Genomic DNA, 18,129 nt, shown 5'->3' on the forward strand with positions numbered 1-18,129 from the left:
ATGGATAGTAAAACAAACAAAAAACATTCCTATGCTGTACATTCCTGTCTTCCATAGCATCTATTCTTCCAAGGTTAGCAGTCTGAGTTCCTTCAATTAAGCAAAGTCATCTATTGGGATTCCAGATATGTGCCTTTTCTGTAACATCCCCTGCCTTCTGGAATGAAGTTCCTTCTAAGATCCAGAGGGCACCTGTTTCTGCTGAGAAAACATTGAAGACCTGACTCCTTGTGTAGGCCTTGGACAATTACACCTGCACTGTTGCGCTTGTCATTTTTATATTGTAATTTCTTGTGAGCTGCCTAATATCAATGGGAATTGGGCAGTTGTATACAAGTTAAATAATAATATATTCAAACAGACAAGCACCTACCATAACATTCTGAAAAACTGTAGAAGATCCATCTCGGCAAAAAGGAATCCCACCAATTTACTGATGTATGAATGAATGAAACGACTGGCACACCAAACTTGGCAGTTGTTTTGTGAATGCATGTTTCCCCTGTGCAGCCTTTTTAGAGTGTGAATAAGCCCTTAAAGTTTTAAATACACAATAATCCCTAAAAGTTGTATTTACCTTCCTGTTAATAATTAAATTCAGACTTATTTCACATGATTTTAGTTTATCATTTTAAATTAAGACACATCAAGTATCTGTAATCTATCAACATCTACAATTATGAACTTGCATGCAAAAGTGATAAAAAATGACCTGTCTTGCAACAATGGATTGTTAGCAAGCATTGGCAGTTAACATTTGAATTAGTTTTTTTTTAAATGATGAGAATGTTTAAGAGAATGTTGAGCAAATCTGATTATAGTCTTTTAAAGTTTTGTTTATAAAATTTCAAGCTCTACTATATCACCATTTTTAAATTTGATATTATATTTTCCTAATTTTGTATATGTGAAGGAGCTTGTTTTTGTTGAATCAGCTATTACAATAAAATTTCACCAGCATGGTAAAAGAACAAGTATCTAGATTTACTTCAGTTAGGTAGCTCTTTCTTTCAAGGTTTTTGTAAAAGGAATTTTGTGTGGTAATAACTGAATTGCTCACATTCCTGATATATGAGACAACAAAGACTTTGGCTGTAAACACATAAATTGAGAATTTGTTAAGTAGGTACATAAAATCCATTTATATCAGAGTCCTGGTTTCAAGAAAGTAAAGTTATTCAATAAATTTCCTATTATTGCCACCCATTTTCTGCCAAAAGAGTGGCCTTCGTACCACTTCTGACCCTCAAACTTTAAATTAAGCGGGATGAAACATGTTTACAAACTCCATCCTGGGGGAAAAAACCAGTGAATGAGTACAGGAACAATTAAAAGTTGATTATTCCCTTAAGACTCTGATCAAGCCATAGAAATTCAATACTTTGTGCAGGGGATGTGAATGGCTGATAACTTTTTAAAAAATTGCCTAGGCTTGACAGAATTCAGGGAAGAAGGGAAAAGATGCCGAGAAAGGGAGACGGAAGCCACAAGAGTAGGTCCTAAAATGCCTTTGGACAAGCTAAGGATTGTTGCGAAAGAGAAATTGAGGGAGAAAACGGGTAGGGCCAACTGTTTGGCCACTAACCGAACATAAGCGTGTGTGAGTGAGAGAGAGAGAGAGATCCTGTTTATTGCTATATTCCTTCTAACCAAGCCCTGCAGCGATCACAGCCCTGTGGCTGCTTCGCGGAGGGACGGAAGGCCTGGCTAGGCAGTTTTGAAACGCCGCCGAAGTCTCCCTCCCACCCACCGTTCGGGTGGTCGGGAAAAGAGGAGGAGGAGGAGGCTGCCCCGCCATGGCATGCTGGTCGCGGAGCGCCCTGCTGTGGCTGCTGGCGAGCGCCTGTGGCCTGGCTTTGCTTGGCTATTGCGTCTACTTCGACCGAAAGCGGCGGAACGCCACAGACTTCAAACAGAGGCTGAGAGAAAGTAAGCCATGCGGGCGGGAGAGAGGCCGCCCCTGCGGTCTTTTCCCCGCCTTAGGAAGCAGGCGTGGCCGGGGATGCCCTTCCTGAGAGTGGCGGGGCGGGGAGAAAGACGGCCGGGTCTCACGAAAAGGGACCGGGGACCCCGCGTCCTTTTGCAGGCCCTTTTAAGTGGGAGAAACCAGCCCTGCCCTTCCTATCCGTCTGGCCGTAATTCCCCCAGCCCGCTGCGCGCCAGGGCCGATGATTTGGAGGGCGGTGCAGGCTGGGGACGGTGGAGGCAGTTTCACGCTTCTGGAAGGGAAGAGAGATATTTGGGGGTGGAAAGGGGGGAGCTGAATTGCGGTCGAGCCCCTCCAATGGATGAGGGGGGAAAAGGTGAAATTAGCGCTATAAACTCAACTCTCTTTGTCTATGGCAGTGTTTCTCAACCTTGGCAACTTGAAGATGTCAGGACTTCAACTCCCAGAATTCGCTGGCTGGGGAATTCTGGGAGTTGAAGTCCAGACATCTTCAAGTTGCCAAGGTTAAGAAACATTGGTCTATGGAGACTCTCAATCATCCAGGTAATGGTTGTCCCAAAGGTACTTTTTCAAGGGACAAGTGGACGTTCTTCTTTTTCCTTGAAGATGTTTCGCTTGTCATCCAAGAAGCTTCTTCAGTTCTGACGTTCTTCCTTTGTCTTTCCCATATGGCAGTGATCCATGGCAGCCCCCATCTCGGTTATATACTGTATAAAAATAGCAGACATATCGCTGGAAAACAAGGGTGTCTTCCTTCTGTTGAGACATAAAGCAATAATTGAGTCTTTGGCCCATTACTCACATAACCCATTATTATTGTCACACCCACAATAGCTGGTAGTGGTTTCTCAGGACAATTAGACCAATCTCCAGATGCTTAGGATAAACCCTCATACTCTTTTAGGTATAGATGTATGTGATTTATATGCTCCTTTCCTCTAGAAGCTCAAGGTGACCTATATAGCATTCACAGTTTTCTCCATTCTCCATTTCAACCGACTTTTCAGTGGCCAAAGAAAATCTGTTTGGTGATAGAAAGCGAATCTAATGGAATAGTATTACGATCAATGCTATTTCACTATTATAAATATGTCTGGCATTTTATCATATTCAATTTCATTTATGTTTCCTTATATTTATGTATAAAACATTTCAGTGGTTCATGAATGAGTATTGCAAATAAGGAAGACACCTCTTTCCACACCAGCCATGAACATCTCCCATTTCAATCCTATACGGGTTACATTGGAACAATAGAGTTTATTGTGACATTTATGTGAGTAGGATTAAGACTCAACAATTTATCTTTGAGAGATCCATCAGATTAGATGTAAATGGCTTCTCAAGCACCTTATAGTAGCACCTTTTTAAAAAAGTACTCTTGAAATCTCAAAAGAAAAATTGGGGAAGTAATTTATTAGAAAGGGATACCAGATGATAGTAATAATTATATTCCCATGACATTATACTTGAAAAGTAAATTATGATGCTTACAAATTACATTACATATTTTTGCCCATGAAGCATTTAAGTACTGATCAGTATTTTAGCAGTAAATCCTTTAAAACAGGGGTCCCCAAACCCTAGGAAATGGACTGGTACCGGTCCACAGTCTCTTAGTAACAGGGCCATGCAAGCGAGCAAAGCTCCCATCTGTGCATGCGCAGGATCCAGGTTGCATGTGAAACCACCCACCCCAGTGGTGGGTTCCAGATCCCGTTGCAACCAGCATGCGTCTTACCCTCCAGCGACGCCTCCACGAGGCTCCAGCTGCTTGCCGGAGCATTGCGCAGCTGCTGTACGTGCCGTGCATGTGCTGTGCATGTGCACAGAAGCGCCGAAGACTTTGGAAAACAGACGGGCGGGTGGGCCCTCCGGAGCACTGTACCGGAACGGTACCCGGTGCTCCAGGTAGGCACCAGTACTCCCGTACCGGGGCGTATTGTCTGAAACCCCCACTGACCCACTGGAAATATTGTTTTCTACAGAACCAGTTCCTGGTCCCCCAAAATTGGGGACTACTGCTTTAATACTGCTTTAAAGTATTTAACAAATTTATATGCTGCTCATCTTACAAGGTACAGGGTGACAGTGAACAGCTTACAACATAATAAAACATATGGAAATAAAAACAATTTTAAAATATAAAAACAGATTAGCATTACAGGGGATAAAAAAAAAACACCATGGGTTTCGAGTGGAGAAGAGTTGTGGCCTCTTTGCTTCTACAATAGCCCTTGGCCAGACAACATCTTTTCTACCAGGCCCCCCTGCCAACCTGCATAGCCAAGTTTTAAGGCATTTCCTGAAAGCCAGGAAAGAGGGGTCGGATCTCATCTCCTGTGGCAAGATATTCCAAAGGGTGGGGGCCATGACAAGGTGTTTCTCCTGGACCCCACCAGTCCGAATTCCTTGGCTAATGAGGTCTGCAGTAGGGCCTTTCCTTCAGCACAAGTTGGGCAGCCCATCTCATTGGGGCAAGATGGCTCCTAAAGTATCCTGGATCTATGCTATAAAGGGCTTGAATGACCAACACCTTGAATTGGGCCCGGAAACAAATCAGCAGCCAATGCAGCTCAAGTAACAGTGGTATTGCAGGGTCCTCCAAAACTTGATGCACTGCTGCATTTTGGACTAATTGTAGCTTCCAAGTATCCCATTGCATGTTGTGCACATTGCAATAATCCAAAAGAATACCAGTGTATGGGTACAGCTGGCTCACAACCTGAAGTTGTGCAAAGGCTTTCCTAGCCACAACTGTCACCTGTTCTTCGGGCAGGAGTTACGAGTCTAGGAGATCCCCCCAAGGAGATCTGTAGTGTCTCTGTCTGAGGTAGTGCCTCTCCATCTAGAACTAAAGATATCAGAACTCTGGATCCCGAGGCTCTGCATATCTACAGCCACTACATCTTACCAGAATTCAGTTGAAGCCTGTTGTTCCCCCACCTGGGCTTGGATGCAGGACCACAGGTTTCAAATAAATTCTGATAAGATGGAGTGGCTGTGGATATGCAGAGCTTAGGGGACCAGAGGTTTATCATTCTTAGTTCTGGGTAGGGTGGCACTACAAACAATAGCCACAACATCACTTAGATCACTAAGTATGGAGGTATAAAGCTGAATAGAATAAAATAGAGTAGAACCTCAGAGTTGGAAGGGACCTAAGAGGTCTTCTAGTCCAACCCCCTGCCTAGGCAGGAAACCCTACATCACTTTAGACAAATGGTTATCCAACATCTTTAAAACTTCCAGTGTTGAAGCATTCACAACTTCTGGAGGCAAGTTGTTCCACTGATTACGGTAATTGTTCTAACTGTCAGGAAATTTCTCCTCAGTTCTAAGTTGCTTCTCTCCTTGATTAGTTTCCACCCATTGTTTCTTGTTCTACTCTCAGGTGCTTTGGAGAATAGTTTGACTTCCTCTTCTTTGTAGCAACCCCTGAGATATTGGAACACTGCTATCATGTCTCCCCTAGTCCTTTTCATTAAACTAGACATACCCAGTTCCTGCAACCGTTCTTCATATGTTTTAGTCTCCAGTCCCCTAATCATCTTTGTTGCTCTTCTCTGTACTCTCTCCAGAGTCTCCATATCTTTTTTACATCCTGGCAACCAAAACTGGATGCAGTATTCCAAGTGTGGCCTTACCAAGGCATTATAAAGTTGTATTAACACTTCACGTGATCTTGATTCTATCCCTCTGTTTATACAGCCTAGAACTGTGTTGGCTTTTTTGGCAGCTGCTGCACACTGCTGGCTCATATTTAAATGGTTGTCCACTAGGACTCCCAAGATCCCTCTCACAGTTACTACTATTGAACAAGGTATCACATATACTGGTACCTGTGCATTTTGTTTTTCTTGCCTAATTCACCATTGAATTTCATTTTGTTAGATAGTGCCCAATGTTCAAGTCTGTCAAGATCAGAGGTGGGTTGCTCCCAGTTCGGCCCGGATCGGACGAATCTGTAGTAGTGGTAGTGGGAGGCTCCGCCCACCCACCTGAACACTTCTGCGCATGCACATGAGCGAACCAGTAGTAAAAAAAATGGAAACCCACCACTGGTCAAGATCCATCTGTATCTTAAGTCTTATCTTCTGGAGTGTTAGCTATTCCTGCCAGCTTGGAGTAACATTGGCATATTGATTATATTTCATCCCGCGGTGTTGGATAACCTCACCCAGCAGCTTCATGTTGTTAAACAGGTGCAGAGAGAGTACCGAACCCTGTGGTACGCTACAAAGGAGCAGCTGTGGGCTGGACTCTTGCTTCCTATCAACACCAATTGAAACCAGCTGTGGTAAAGGGAACCGAACCCACTGCAACACTGCACTGCCCAGCCCAAAGAGAAAAATTGGGAAATTCTCAATCAGACTTCCTTGCAATTTTAATAAGTCTAATTTCACACAAACTCCAGGGTCAATTTTTTTCTATCACACAAGCTTCCTACTTAGTTATTTCTTTGTTTACTTAGGAAATATATTTATCTAGAAGAAGAAGAAAAAATGAAAATCTAAATATTTAACATTTGTAGAATAGTAATAAGGCAAGAAATAAAGATTTAAATTTATTTAAATATTCTCATAGCTCTAAGCTATTAAAAGTAGTTACTAAATATTTCATATTACTCTTACAGAAAGAAGAAAAGAACAGAAAAAAGCAAAAGAATACGAAGCAGAGGTGAAAAATAATCTTTTGAAATCCTGCAGATTTCTTGGATAGCCTAGTCTTAAAATACAAAGACTATATATTTAAGCTCCACATGAATATTGTAATAGTAACCATAATTAAATGTCAGAACTCAACTCTTATTTCTATTCTAATTCAAAAAGGCAGCAATAAATTAAGAACCTTCTAAGTAGAGGTCAAGTGACAGCTGGAACAGAGCTGATTTTGATGCCTAAAAGTCCATTATTGAATTTGTGCAAAATTTTTACTTTTAACACTCTTTCCTGATTTTAAGGTAGTTGATGGGGAAAACTGGATTTAATGTAGTCATTTTTAAATTGGAGTAGTATTTTAAAAATGTGAGGCCAGAATTGTTAGCCATAAGCATTTTTAAATGTGTTTATTTCATAGAATTTTATTAGCAGTTTAAGAATATTAGCATAGCTTGGAGGTAATTTAAATATTGCCTACAGTATGTAAACATAGGCAAAACAAGCAATGATAAACATGATCCTAAGTTAGTTTATCAAAGATGGACAGTATAGCAATGAGATAGATAGACAGACAGATAAGACAGACAGATATTACATGCAATTAATGAATATTCATTAATTGTATGCAGCAACCTAGAACTAAATAGAAATGTCCTGGCAGAACAATTAATCAGTGGAGCAACTTGCCTCCAGAAGTTGTAAATGCTCCAACACTGGAAGTCTTTATGAAGAGATTGGACAACCATTTGTCTGAAATGATGTATATGGTTCCCTGCCTAAGTAGGAGGTTGGACTTGAAGACCTCTAAGGTCCCTTCCAACTCTACAATGTTATTCTATTGTAATATCAGGTTAGCTGTGATTTCCCCCTATTCAAAATTAATATCAGTTCTGCCTTAGTCTCTCAATCCAGACAGGAAAATTATCCAAGTGTTGAAGAATTACATCTCCCAATATCCTTCAGACCTGGTATGCTGATGAGGATGCAGTTCAGAAATTGCATCTGACCCTGAATTAGTAAATATAGTTACCTAGCTGGCAAGTAGCATTTTAGGAGTTGCCCTATCATGCCTACGTTAAAACAACTGCTTTAGTTTGCCAGTAGTTTTTGAACCCAATCATGTCTTCAGCTCAAATTACTTTCAGGAGGTATTTACTCATGCTCAAGTCACCTCATCCTGTTAGATCCTCAATGTAGGATCCTCCATCCTTTCTGCAGATCCTGCCAGAGATATCTTTATGATAAAATTCTTTTTCTATATTTCTATATCAGGTCCTATATTGTAGGGTAAATGTTGAGGCTTCCCCCCCTCAGTGTGGTTTAGAAGAGAACTTAGCATCTACTTGTACGGAGGCTTTTTAGAATTGTAACATTTTATAGTTTTTAGCATTCAACTTTAATGCTGGAATGGGTGGCACCGAAAGGTATAAATAAGAGAAACTGGGAAAGGATACTGTATGTATTCATCCCCATATCTATGATACAACCCAAATGTGTCCAGCAATGGAATTACATGAACATGTTTGACTGTATATAGATCTTCCACTTTTAAGTATTTATAGTTATGCTGTTAAATGTAAAAATACTAATACAGTAATTGAAACAATAATATAACAATAATAAAATGCCCTTTAAATGCCAGTACAGGTAGTCCATGACTTATGACCACATTTGAGCCCAAAATTTGTTATAAGAAAGAGAGTTGTTAAGTGAAATCTGCTCCGTTTTACATTATATTTTGCCTTAGTTAAGTGAACCACAGCAGTTGTTAAACTGCTAAGTTGTTTTTTAAGTAAATTTGGCTTCCCCATTGTCTTTGCTTGTCAGAAGGCTGCAAAGGATGATCACATGATGTCAGGACTCTGCAACTGTCATAAATACATGCTAGTTGCCAAGTAGCTGACTTTTAGCAACGTGACCATGAAGATGCTGCAGCAAACGGTCATAAGTCACTTTTTTCAGTGCCATTGTAACTACAGTCACTGAATGATTGTAGGTCAAGGACTAGCTGTAGTCATGAAACATTCATAGAACCTGATGCTTTTCTGAAACCAATAGGCATATTCATAAATTATAATTGTAAAGCCTTCACAAGATTTATTTCCACAAGTGGAAACAATTATAGATTTTACAAAACTGTCATTAACTCAGATTAATTGATTTCCATTTCTTTATTTAAAAAAAAAAACCAAAACCTTTAGTTACACAAGCTAAAAGAATCTGAGAAAATACAAGAGTTCTTTCTTCAGGAGATACAGCTAGGAGAACTTTGGTTGACAAAAGGTAAAGTTGAGAGAAATATGATAAATATTTAACTTTGAAAATAGTAAAAATACCCATTTTAATGAAGCATGGTTTGGGAACATGTAAGGAACTGAATCAAATGTTTCTGCTTCTGAAAATTAAAGTGATGAGTAAAGGTGATATTATTTCACTTGATGTTCCTCCACAATGCTGGATGGGAAAAACAAAAGGTGAAAGCTAGCTTAGGCATGGGATTCTGAGACCTTTTATTAAACTGTGTTTCCCACTGACACTCAGCATTGGCTATGCTTCCTGGTCCTGTTGAAAATACATCCAGCAACATCTGGACTCCATTTGATGTAGTGGTTAAGGGAATAGACTAGAAACTGGGAAACTGTAAGTGGTAGTCCTACTTCAGGCACAAAGGCAGCTGGATGACTTTGGGCCAGTCACTCTCTCAGCCCTAAGAAGCAGGCAGTGGCAGTCCACTTCCAAAAATGTTGTGAAGGAAATTAAGAGACCTAGTCCATGCATTTGCCAGGAATCTAGTGACTTAAAAACACAATAAATAAAATAATAAAAATTAGACAGCTTATCTCAGCTTTACTAACCACAGAATTGCCATATTACAACTGTCACTCTTTTGCTTTGAAAGTGGCTTGCATTAGCAGTTACAGCTCTGACTTCACTCATGGGACTAACATGATTCCAAATGATACTTCTGTTCATATAAATTTGAATGTATCTTATTGTACAGTAATTATAAACAGAAAATACTTGAGACATAAAAGACTTCACATCAGGACAATTGATGAATTACAGAATAATCTTGATTGTTTTATCTGGCATATTTTACAATCCAGTCCTATAATTATGGAAATAATTCACAAGGCAAAATGCCCTGGAATTTTTAAATATGGTAAAAAATGAAGGGATATAATTTTATGCCTCTTCTGCCTAGTTAAGTTTCACTGATGTTCTACAGTCTCATTTTTAAAAAATAAATCATATGGGTCAGGAATTTTATACACACACTAAAAAAAATCTATGACCGGTATGTCAGTGATTATTATTTTGGAAACTCATAGTAAGCTTATTGTTGTGGCCCAGCAGGATCCGGTTGAGCTGCTGATGGACTCGGATAGCGAGGAACCATATGAGTCTGCCCTGGACGATGTGGAGGACCCTGTGCAGGGTTCAGACTCAGAGCAGGGACCAGAGAGGCTGGTTGGCCACCAGGAGGCGCCTGAGGCATGGAGCAGTGGGGAGGATCAAAGGCAGTTTGTCTCTGATGCTAGATTGAGAAGAACTGAGAAACAAAGCAACAACTCCATAGGCAGACTCACAGATGATGATTAAGCAGAGGTGGTTGTGGATTGGCCCCTCCCAAGAGAGATTATAGGTGAGGCGTTGGGAGGGAACATTTGCAGGAAACAACCATTAGAATTAGTATTTAAGATGTATTCTAGCAGTGTCTGTTTGTTTGGACTATCTGCGTTGCTTCATTTGAATTATCTGGGTTGCTCTATTGAACGTGAGTTGTCTGGGCCCTCAGCTAAAGGATTTGTTATCTCAGTAATTAAACTGGCAAACAGCCAAGCCGGTGTTGGTTTATTCACAGGTGTGGAAAGGGTGGTCAGAACAGCTTATCATCTGAAATTTTTGTAGAGGGAATTTTATACACTTGCAGGGAGTTTTTCTTTTGGCTATTTACTTGTAAGGTAAAGGCTGTAGGCAGAGGGGATGTAATTGCTGGTCATTTTACTCACCTTTGCTTCACTTGCTGTATTAGTTAGTATTTATCACATTGCAGCATGATAGACAACAGAAGGTTAAATCAATGTTTGGGGTTAGATATAGAATGCAAATTGTAAGTGCATGTAATATAAATGATTGAACTGGTTTTAAGAATGATGGATTGAATTTTAGGAATATGAATTAATTACAGGAGAGCAGAAGAAGAGTGTTGAACACCTCATCAATGCCATTTCTGTGTGCGCACAGCCAAATCAGCTAATGCAAGTCTTGGAGCAAACTCTACCTCCGCAAGTATTTGAAATGCTTGTGCGCAGTATCCCACATACTATTCATGTAGGTAAATTTGAAACTTAAAACATTAATGAATGCAGTAGAATCATTTTCAAAACCTCTGCTGTTCAAAAGTAGAACAGCATTTTATATTCATGGCTCATAAAAGGCCCTAACATAACCTGCAAAATTTAGAATTCATTAATTCCAAAATCAAACACACAACTACCGGTAGCAGATAAGCTTTTCAAAAAAGAAAAAACTAGAAGGTATTTCTATGCAATAGTATAAAGTCTTGGGTTTTTTTCCTGGAAAAAGAACATTCTTCAGGCTTCCTATTTTTTGTAGAGTAGCAAGATTTCAATGCTGCTTCATTTTCTGGGCAAAAATATGAATTAAACTTTTCTAATGCTTTTAAAAAATAGCAATAAATTTAATTTCACTTAAATTAATACTCCCCTCTCAAAATCATCAGGCTCACACAACAAGCTAGGCTAAACAAAAATGTAAATGTGTATTTAGAGTGAAGACTGAGCTACTATTTTATGCTGTATGAACCAGTGCATCCCATTAAATGACAGATAAATTTATTTACTTAGGTATAGTATGTGAATGCAAGAATCACATTAACGTGGTGGTAATCATGCTATATAAACTAAACCATATTGTTTCCAATGATTTACCATTCAAGTTGCTAAGTTGGTCCATAACTGTTAATTTTTTTTATTCTGTCACGTACTGCCCACGCCCTGTTTAGTGAAGGGGGGGGGGGGAAAGTCCAATACATCACGTGATGCTGCTGTGATGACGTGAGTTTGACACCCCTGCCATCGAAATTAGTCTCTTTAAGTAAGTTAGAATGTTGTATTCAGAGGAAAAATAAGACCTGCAACTGTCCAGGGAAAGTAGGACGTAAAATTTGTTATCTAAGAATATAAATATCTTAGAATATAGTTTTTAGAAAATAAAAAAGTTTGATATCTAAGTGCATTATTACTCTATTTCTCCCCATTTACTAGCGATTTGAGCCAGCTGTGAGCCAGCAGAATGCTGGAGATGAGTGAGAATGCAGCGTTGCACAAGGCTTTTCTTAAGAGAGTACCTAATGATTGTTGATAATTCTAAAAAACTTCTCAAAAGCAACAGTAATTCTTATTTCTTTTACTTTGATTAAATAAAAAATAAAGCTTGTTTTAGACACTTTTACATATAATTTTGGACAACACATTTTTCTTTTAAAATGAATAATCACTGTATTAGAAACAATAAAAAATAAAATGTGTTTTCGTTCCTTATCTGTAACCGATTAACACGTAGAACCAACCCATCTTTCCAGAAAAGATGGAATCAACATTATTCCTGCATGACAATAAAAGACAATCTTGAAAAAAAACTCCATAAACTCCATGGCTGTTCAATCCCAACTGTAGACCAGATATTTCGAGACAAGTGAATCAGTCCCATTTTGAGCTGGTGGTAGTGTTGCTGGAATAGCACAAGACACCAGGCATCCTCACATGTAGTGTAGGCAATGCTGGTACTCCTTCATGTGGGACAATCTGCGGTTTTCTAGCGGGGCTGACTGAGAAGTCCTGCTTTGGCAGCCAATGCTTCATTCTGCTGAATATGATACTCCTGAAACCTCATAGATATCCTCTGGGTCATTTTTAAATACTTCTGTAAACAATGTTCTGAACAAGTTATCTGTGTAAGGAAAAAACAGGAGGAACCTACTTGTCATTCAGTTTTTTAAAATATGCAAAGTATTTTTAAATGTTCTTTTTTACACATATGTTTATGCACTACTTTTCTTAAACTCTCATCCCAGGGCGTCTGATGCTACATTTAAGTATCTATAGAAACTACATTAAAAACTTCATAAAACATTAGATATAAGCAGAGGCAGGTACCCATAACTTGCTCAACACTTCCTTTTGCTATAATGATAATTTAACACTGTCAGTATTTTCAAAACAAATTATGAAAATTGAGGCATTAGAATCTCTTAATTTTAAGACACTAAGATACTGGTGTCTAGTGCTGCTTTTCAATATACTTTTCCTTCATTTCTAGTGACAAATTATCGGATGTACCACTACGTATAAAGAATTTTGAACTTTTAGCTTTTATCTAACAATAGAAAATAATTGCATATATCATTTTTCTTTAAAATCTATTCCAATACCAAAATAAATGGGAGATTTGGTCACTGTGTCTATCTCTGTTACTACCAGATTGGATTATGATTTTTTTTTTTTTGCATTGAGGAAAAACAATTCCAGTACTTAAAAGTAAATGTTTTCTCGGATTCTAGGTAGACTGTCCGGCTCTTGTATATAATGACAGTTGCTAGCTTGTATGATTGTAACAAAAGAACCTGAAAATTCCTGGGGGAATAATCTATGTCACTGGTTATTAACAAGGAATTCAATTTATTTTAACAGAAGTAAAATGCAAATTAAAAAAATTGCACTATTATTACAAGATTTCTAGCTTTGCTGATCTCCCTTAGATAGAGCTCACTATGTAAAATACGCTTCTAGTAATTTGGAAAGAGAGGTGGGAGATACAAGAAAATACAGAGGACAAGAAAAAAGATCAATCTTGCAAAAAGAGCATTCTACTTGTACAGCAGATTTAATCTAATGACAACTCAATAGAATAACTATATTCATTGGCATACCACCTACCCTGTTTGACCCAACTTTTTAATTAATATCTAGAAGAGGCTGCTTAGACAAGCAAACTGTTCTTATTTACTCTTGCAACTTGTGAGAAGACAAACTTCCCATTCTATATTAGATAGAGGTAGTCCTCACTTAACAACCACAATTAGGATCAGAATCTCAAGCAAAGAACAAAGCTCTTGTTAAATGAGACATTCTGTGACTGCATTCCCAGCACTCTTGGTTGTGTTAATTAAGGGAAAGCCCGTTGGTCCAGTGAGTAAGGTACCAGGCTAGAAAGAAAGCAGGAGACTGTGAGTTCTAGTCCTGCTTTAGCCATGAAAGCCAGTTGGGTGATGTTGGGCCAGTCGCTTTCTCTCAGGCCCATTCACCTCACAGGGGTGTTGTTGATAATAGGAGGAGGAAGGTGTGTTAGATATGTCCATCACTTTGTTATTTGTAAAAATAGTAAAGGTGGGATTCAAATAAATATAAGTGCTTGCACAAGAAATCCCAGGCAAGGAGTGCATAGTGCCTTGGGGCGAGGAGAGACCCTGGGAGTCTCTACTCAGAAGCTGAAATTCTCCCTGCCAAAATCCAAGCAGAATTTCAGCCTGAGTGAGAGAGATACTTATGTACACCCTATACTGAGCCTCTCCCTGAGGCACTCTGTGCTCCTTTCCTGACTCTGCTTTCTCTCTGCTTAGGAGGTGAAAATCCTCCCTGCCAAAATCCAAGTACAGACACTAGTGAAAAGACACTAGTGTGCTACCTACATTGGGCCTCATCCTCTTGCCTGAGCTAATCCAAGTTCCTCATCTTATTGCCCTGCCTCTTCACTCTCTACTTGGATTTCGGATCCCTCTCATCTCTAGAAAGTGGTGTCTGGAAGAGCTACCTATTGAAGGATATCACCAAGGAAGAAAATTCCTTCTGTGGGAAACAGAAATGGAGTTTAAATCATCAGGATTTAAGTTCCATTTCTGCACCCTGCAAGAGGATGTCAGCTCTCTTCTATATGTGGAAGGGAACAGGAATGGAGCTCAGAGCCTGTGAAAATCACAGCAAGGGAGTTCAGCACCCCTTGGAAGGCAGTTCTTTCAGCCAGCTCCCAGAGGTAAGAGGGAGTCTTCTTGGCAGACAGCAGCAGCAGCTTGCAACATTCCCTACCAGATTCCACATTGACTTTCTGGGAAAGCCAGCAGAGAAATTGCAAATAGTGATCATGTGATTGTAGGACACTTGGAAATTAGTCATAAGAACAGGTTACCAAGCATCCAGACTACAATCTAGATCATGTTTTACGATAGCCAGAAGTACTTTAAACAGACCATAAAGCTCCCTGAAGTCATTATAACTTTAGTCATTAAATGAGTGGTCCTAAATCAAGGACTATGTGTAATTACTTCCCACATTTGTCTTTGTTTAGTGCCCAGTACCTGCTAGACTCCTAATATGTAATATTTCATGCTGATGCCTAAACTAAGCAATTCCAGGGCTGAAGGGGAAAGAGGTATTGATATAATTTACAATTTGTATGTCATAAGATATAAGACTTGCCCAATGAAAGTAAGCCCTTTGTGACTCAATATCATGGAATTTCTTCCCTGCTGCTTTGAGAGAAATCTCTGTAACACAATGGATTTTCATTAATAAACTATTACTATTAACTATAATTATCTAGCATATTCTGTGTATACCGTCTCTAATGTATGACCTGCAAATTTTAAATTGGTTGGCAAAACCATCATTTTCCAGGAATATCTTATCTTGCCTGAATCGCAAAATTGGAATTGAATTAGTAATTGGATTCTGGATTAGGATAAATACCAATTTGATCCAAGAAGGATCTTTTTACATCTAATTAAAATGTGATCATTGTTGATGTTTAAGCACTAATTCATTTATCATATTGCAACTTTCTAGCTGGCTTTAACTTCTTACCGGTTACAATCCAAAACAAACAAAATAAGTCACATACTTCTTCTGGCTTCACTTCTCGGCTAGTGAAATCTTTCACACAATCTAGGAAGCAGGTTTCTGTTAGTTTGTTGTATGTTCCAAGAAATTCTTTAAACTGTGAATAAATAAATAGATATTCAGACTTGGCTGTGCCCATTCTTCACAGGAAATAAATATAAAGGACAAATTGAGAACAAATAACATCCATAAAAGCAAGGGCACTTGGGTAATATCAAATATGTACTTGTTTTGAATGGACAAATGCATTTGATACAGATATTAACCTTAGCTTTTTTTCTAGGGAAGGCTATTCAAGTGTCAAATTATGTGGTAATACAAACATTCAAAAGCACTCAAACACATTCAAAAATGATAACTGTATTTACCTGCTTGATCTGATCTGATTCTGATATTTGTCCAGCCATATTTTAATTCTGAGGCAACTGCCACCTATGCAGAAAACAAGACATCTAAATCAATGTTTATTCCAAAACATTTTTCAATTCAATACTTTTACATCTTTACTGTTTTTAAGGAGGAAGAGAACGGAAAGAATACAAAGGCCCACTGGTCATTCTAATGCTGCTCAGTGAAACAGAATTCACAAAGAAAGATTTGGTGAATTCTTCAGTCTGTAATTTATACATCACTTTTTAACCAGCAGTATTTAATGTACACTTTCTTACAATAACAGAATCTATTTGGTGGAACCAATTATCCAGATATGTGATGGTCCTTTATCACTGGGTATGTTAGCCAGCCATTTCCAAGAGATATTTCAATGTGAATTTCTATGCATAAATGGGGTCTCCAGTATTTTAATCACACAAGATTCAAGTTATATAAACTGAAGTGACTTCATAATACATGACAAATGCTCTTGTGGATTTTGCCTTTGAAAGAAATTACACATTGCAATCTAGAATAACCCTTTAAATCTCTATTTCTGTTTATTTAATATATGTTTCCTGATAAGAACTTTTAAGCATTGAACCTGACATGGTTTTCTCTATTCTTCCAATAATACACATTATTTGTGTATTAGAACAATATATTCAGTCAATCCATATATTCTCAGAGTCATATAAGCTTTCGATCATTTCTTCCAGCTCTTGCAGAGGGCTGACATTAGGTGAGGATGGTAATGGCATTGAAATAGACTGTTTCAGTTGCTTTGAATCTCAGCAAATACTAAATCTTAATTGCCTTCAATAGAAGAGGTTATTAGGCATTCAGGATATCTTTCCTCTGGGAAACACTTCTGTCAATTTTCTGAGAGGCAACAGTTCCCTACATTAGTCTGAGAACAGCATGTACTTTACTACTATTGGATTGATATAATGGATGGCAGCTCTGAAGATAAGAGGGAAAAGCTAAGGAAACATTTCTTCTCCATACTTCATAAACATAATAGAACATAAATGTACAAGGCTATGCATATCGAATTAAGTGCACATTTTGTGTACAATTTTGTCATGTTTAAGCAACTGTAAAGGGGAATTAAATAAATCCAAGGAGAATAAGGCTGTGAAAATCACAACGTATAATTATATTCAACAACAGAGCCAGTGCATTCTCAAGGAATATGAAATTAGTATTACAACGGCCCTCAGCAATTGAATATTAAAAGTATAATTTAAATATAGCATTAAAAAAGCTGTTTTACAAAATCCTGTTGGATCCACCCAAATGTCTGTCAGTTCCAAAATTCTCTTTCTACAGGGGGCAGATAAATGCCTGGGGAAAGCCAAAGGTGATATTCTCTAATCACATTCCAGTCTCCTGGGTCGAGAGTTTTGAATGAGCCCTAGACCTCATTGGTGCCTAGGAAGCTTGACGGATTGTCAAGGTCATGATGAAAGCTTGTACATCTTTTCTTTCCTCAGAAGCGCTGCAGCGCCAGAGGATATTGAGAAACTCAGAAGCCCAAACTCAAATCTCCCATTTATCACTGCAGTCCAACGTCCAGAAATTGAAGCAAACGAAGCTTGTCCTCGTGATTTTGTTCATTCAAAAAAAAAAAAAAGCTTTACTATCCCACTGACTTTCTCCGGGGAGACAACTGCAATCTTTAACAGATGCAACCCTACCGAGTACATTACAAATTCTTACTTTTATTCTTCGTTTCCTTCCTTCCCTCCTCACTTTTGCTTACGACAAACACCAATTCCCCACAACACGAGTAGCTTTCCTTTCGTTCGCCTCCACTTACATACCTCGTGGCGGTGGACACGAATCAGCGACGGCGGAGCTGTCAGGCAGGTTTACCTACCGTAGCAACCACCAAATGTGCGCGACACTGTAAATTGTCCCCTTCCTCTCATCTAGGCGTGCCTATCGCTTACAAAGGCTGTTTTGCTCTCACTTTCACTTAGTAAAAGCGGCAAATCAGGAAGCGATATATAGAACGGAATAGTTCTATAAGTAGGGCATGTGAGCGGTGGAACCACTCGTGTAGAAAATTGTTTCTACCCGGAAAGTTACTATAACTGAACTGGGGAAGCGAGGGAATTAAAAAGGGGTACCGCGATTGGGAAGAGGAGAAGAAGGGCGGATTTTGAGAGGCATGCGCAGTGTCTTCGGCGCCTTAGATAGCGGAAGTTCCAGCTGCACATGCGCA

At 38.9% G+C, this 18,129-nt stretch overlaps 2 protein-coding genes across 5 annotated transcripts; one reads left to right on the forward strand and one right to left on the reverse strand.

The window, feature by feature from the left end:
- The first annotated feature begins 1,681 nt into the window (after positions 1 to 1,681).
- TOMM20L (translocase of outer mitochondrial membrane 20 like) lies at positions 1,682 to 12,283 on the forward strand. Its single transcript, XM_081944705.1, has 5 exons — positions 1,682 to 1,929; positions 6,585 to 6,628; positions 8,811 to 8,892; positions 10,802 to 10,944; positions 11,901 to 12,283. The coding sequence occupies exons 1-5, from the start codon at positions 1,797 to 1,799 to the stop codon at positions 11,943 to 11,945; spliced, it is 447 nt and encodes a 148-aa protein (XP_081800831.1). The 5' UTR covers positions 1,682 to 1,796; the 3' UTR covers positions 11,946 to 12,283.
- A 50-nt stretch (positions 12,284 to 12,333) lies between these two features.
- On the reverse strand, positions 12,334 to 18,040 carry TIMM9 (translocase of inner mitochondrial membrane 9). Of its 4 annotated transcripts, none has more exons than XM_081944726.1 (4): positions 17,782 to 18,040; positions 15,896 to 15,959; positions 15,529 to 15,624; positions 12,334 to 12,585 (listed from the first exon to the last, which is right to left on the reverse strand). In XM_081944726.1, exons 2-4 carry the CDS (start codon positions 15,932 to 15,934, stop codon positions 12,451 to 12,453), a joined length of 270 nt encoding a protein of 89 aa, XP_081800852.1. In that variant the 5' UTR covers positions 15,935 to 15,959; positions 17,782 to 18,040; the 3' UTR covers positions 12,334 to 12,450. The 4 variants fall into 4 exon arrangements, with proteins under 4 accessions (XP_081800852.1, XP_081800851.1, XP_081800850.1 ...); XM_081944725.1 differs by having other exon boundaries at positions 17,726 to 18,040; XM_081944724.1 differs by having other exon boundaries at positions 17,622 to 18,020.
- Positions 18,041 to 18,129: the final 89 nt, after the last annotated feature.

Source organism: Natrix helvetica (genome assembly GCF_964273705.1).
Source record: "Natrix helvetica genome assembly, chromosome: 1".
NCBI classification, from domain to species: domain Eukaryota; kingdom Metazoa; phylum Chordata; class Lepidosauria; order Squamata; family Natricidae; genus Natrix; species Natrix helvetica.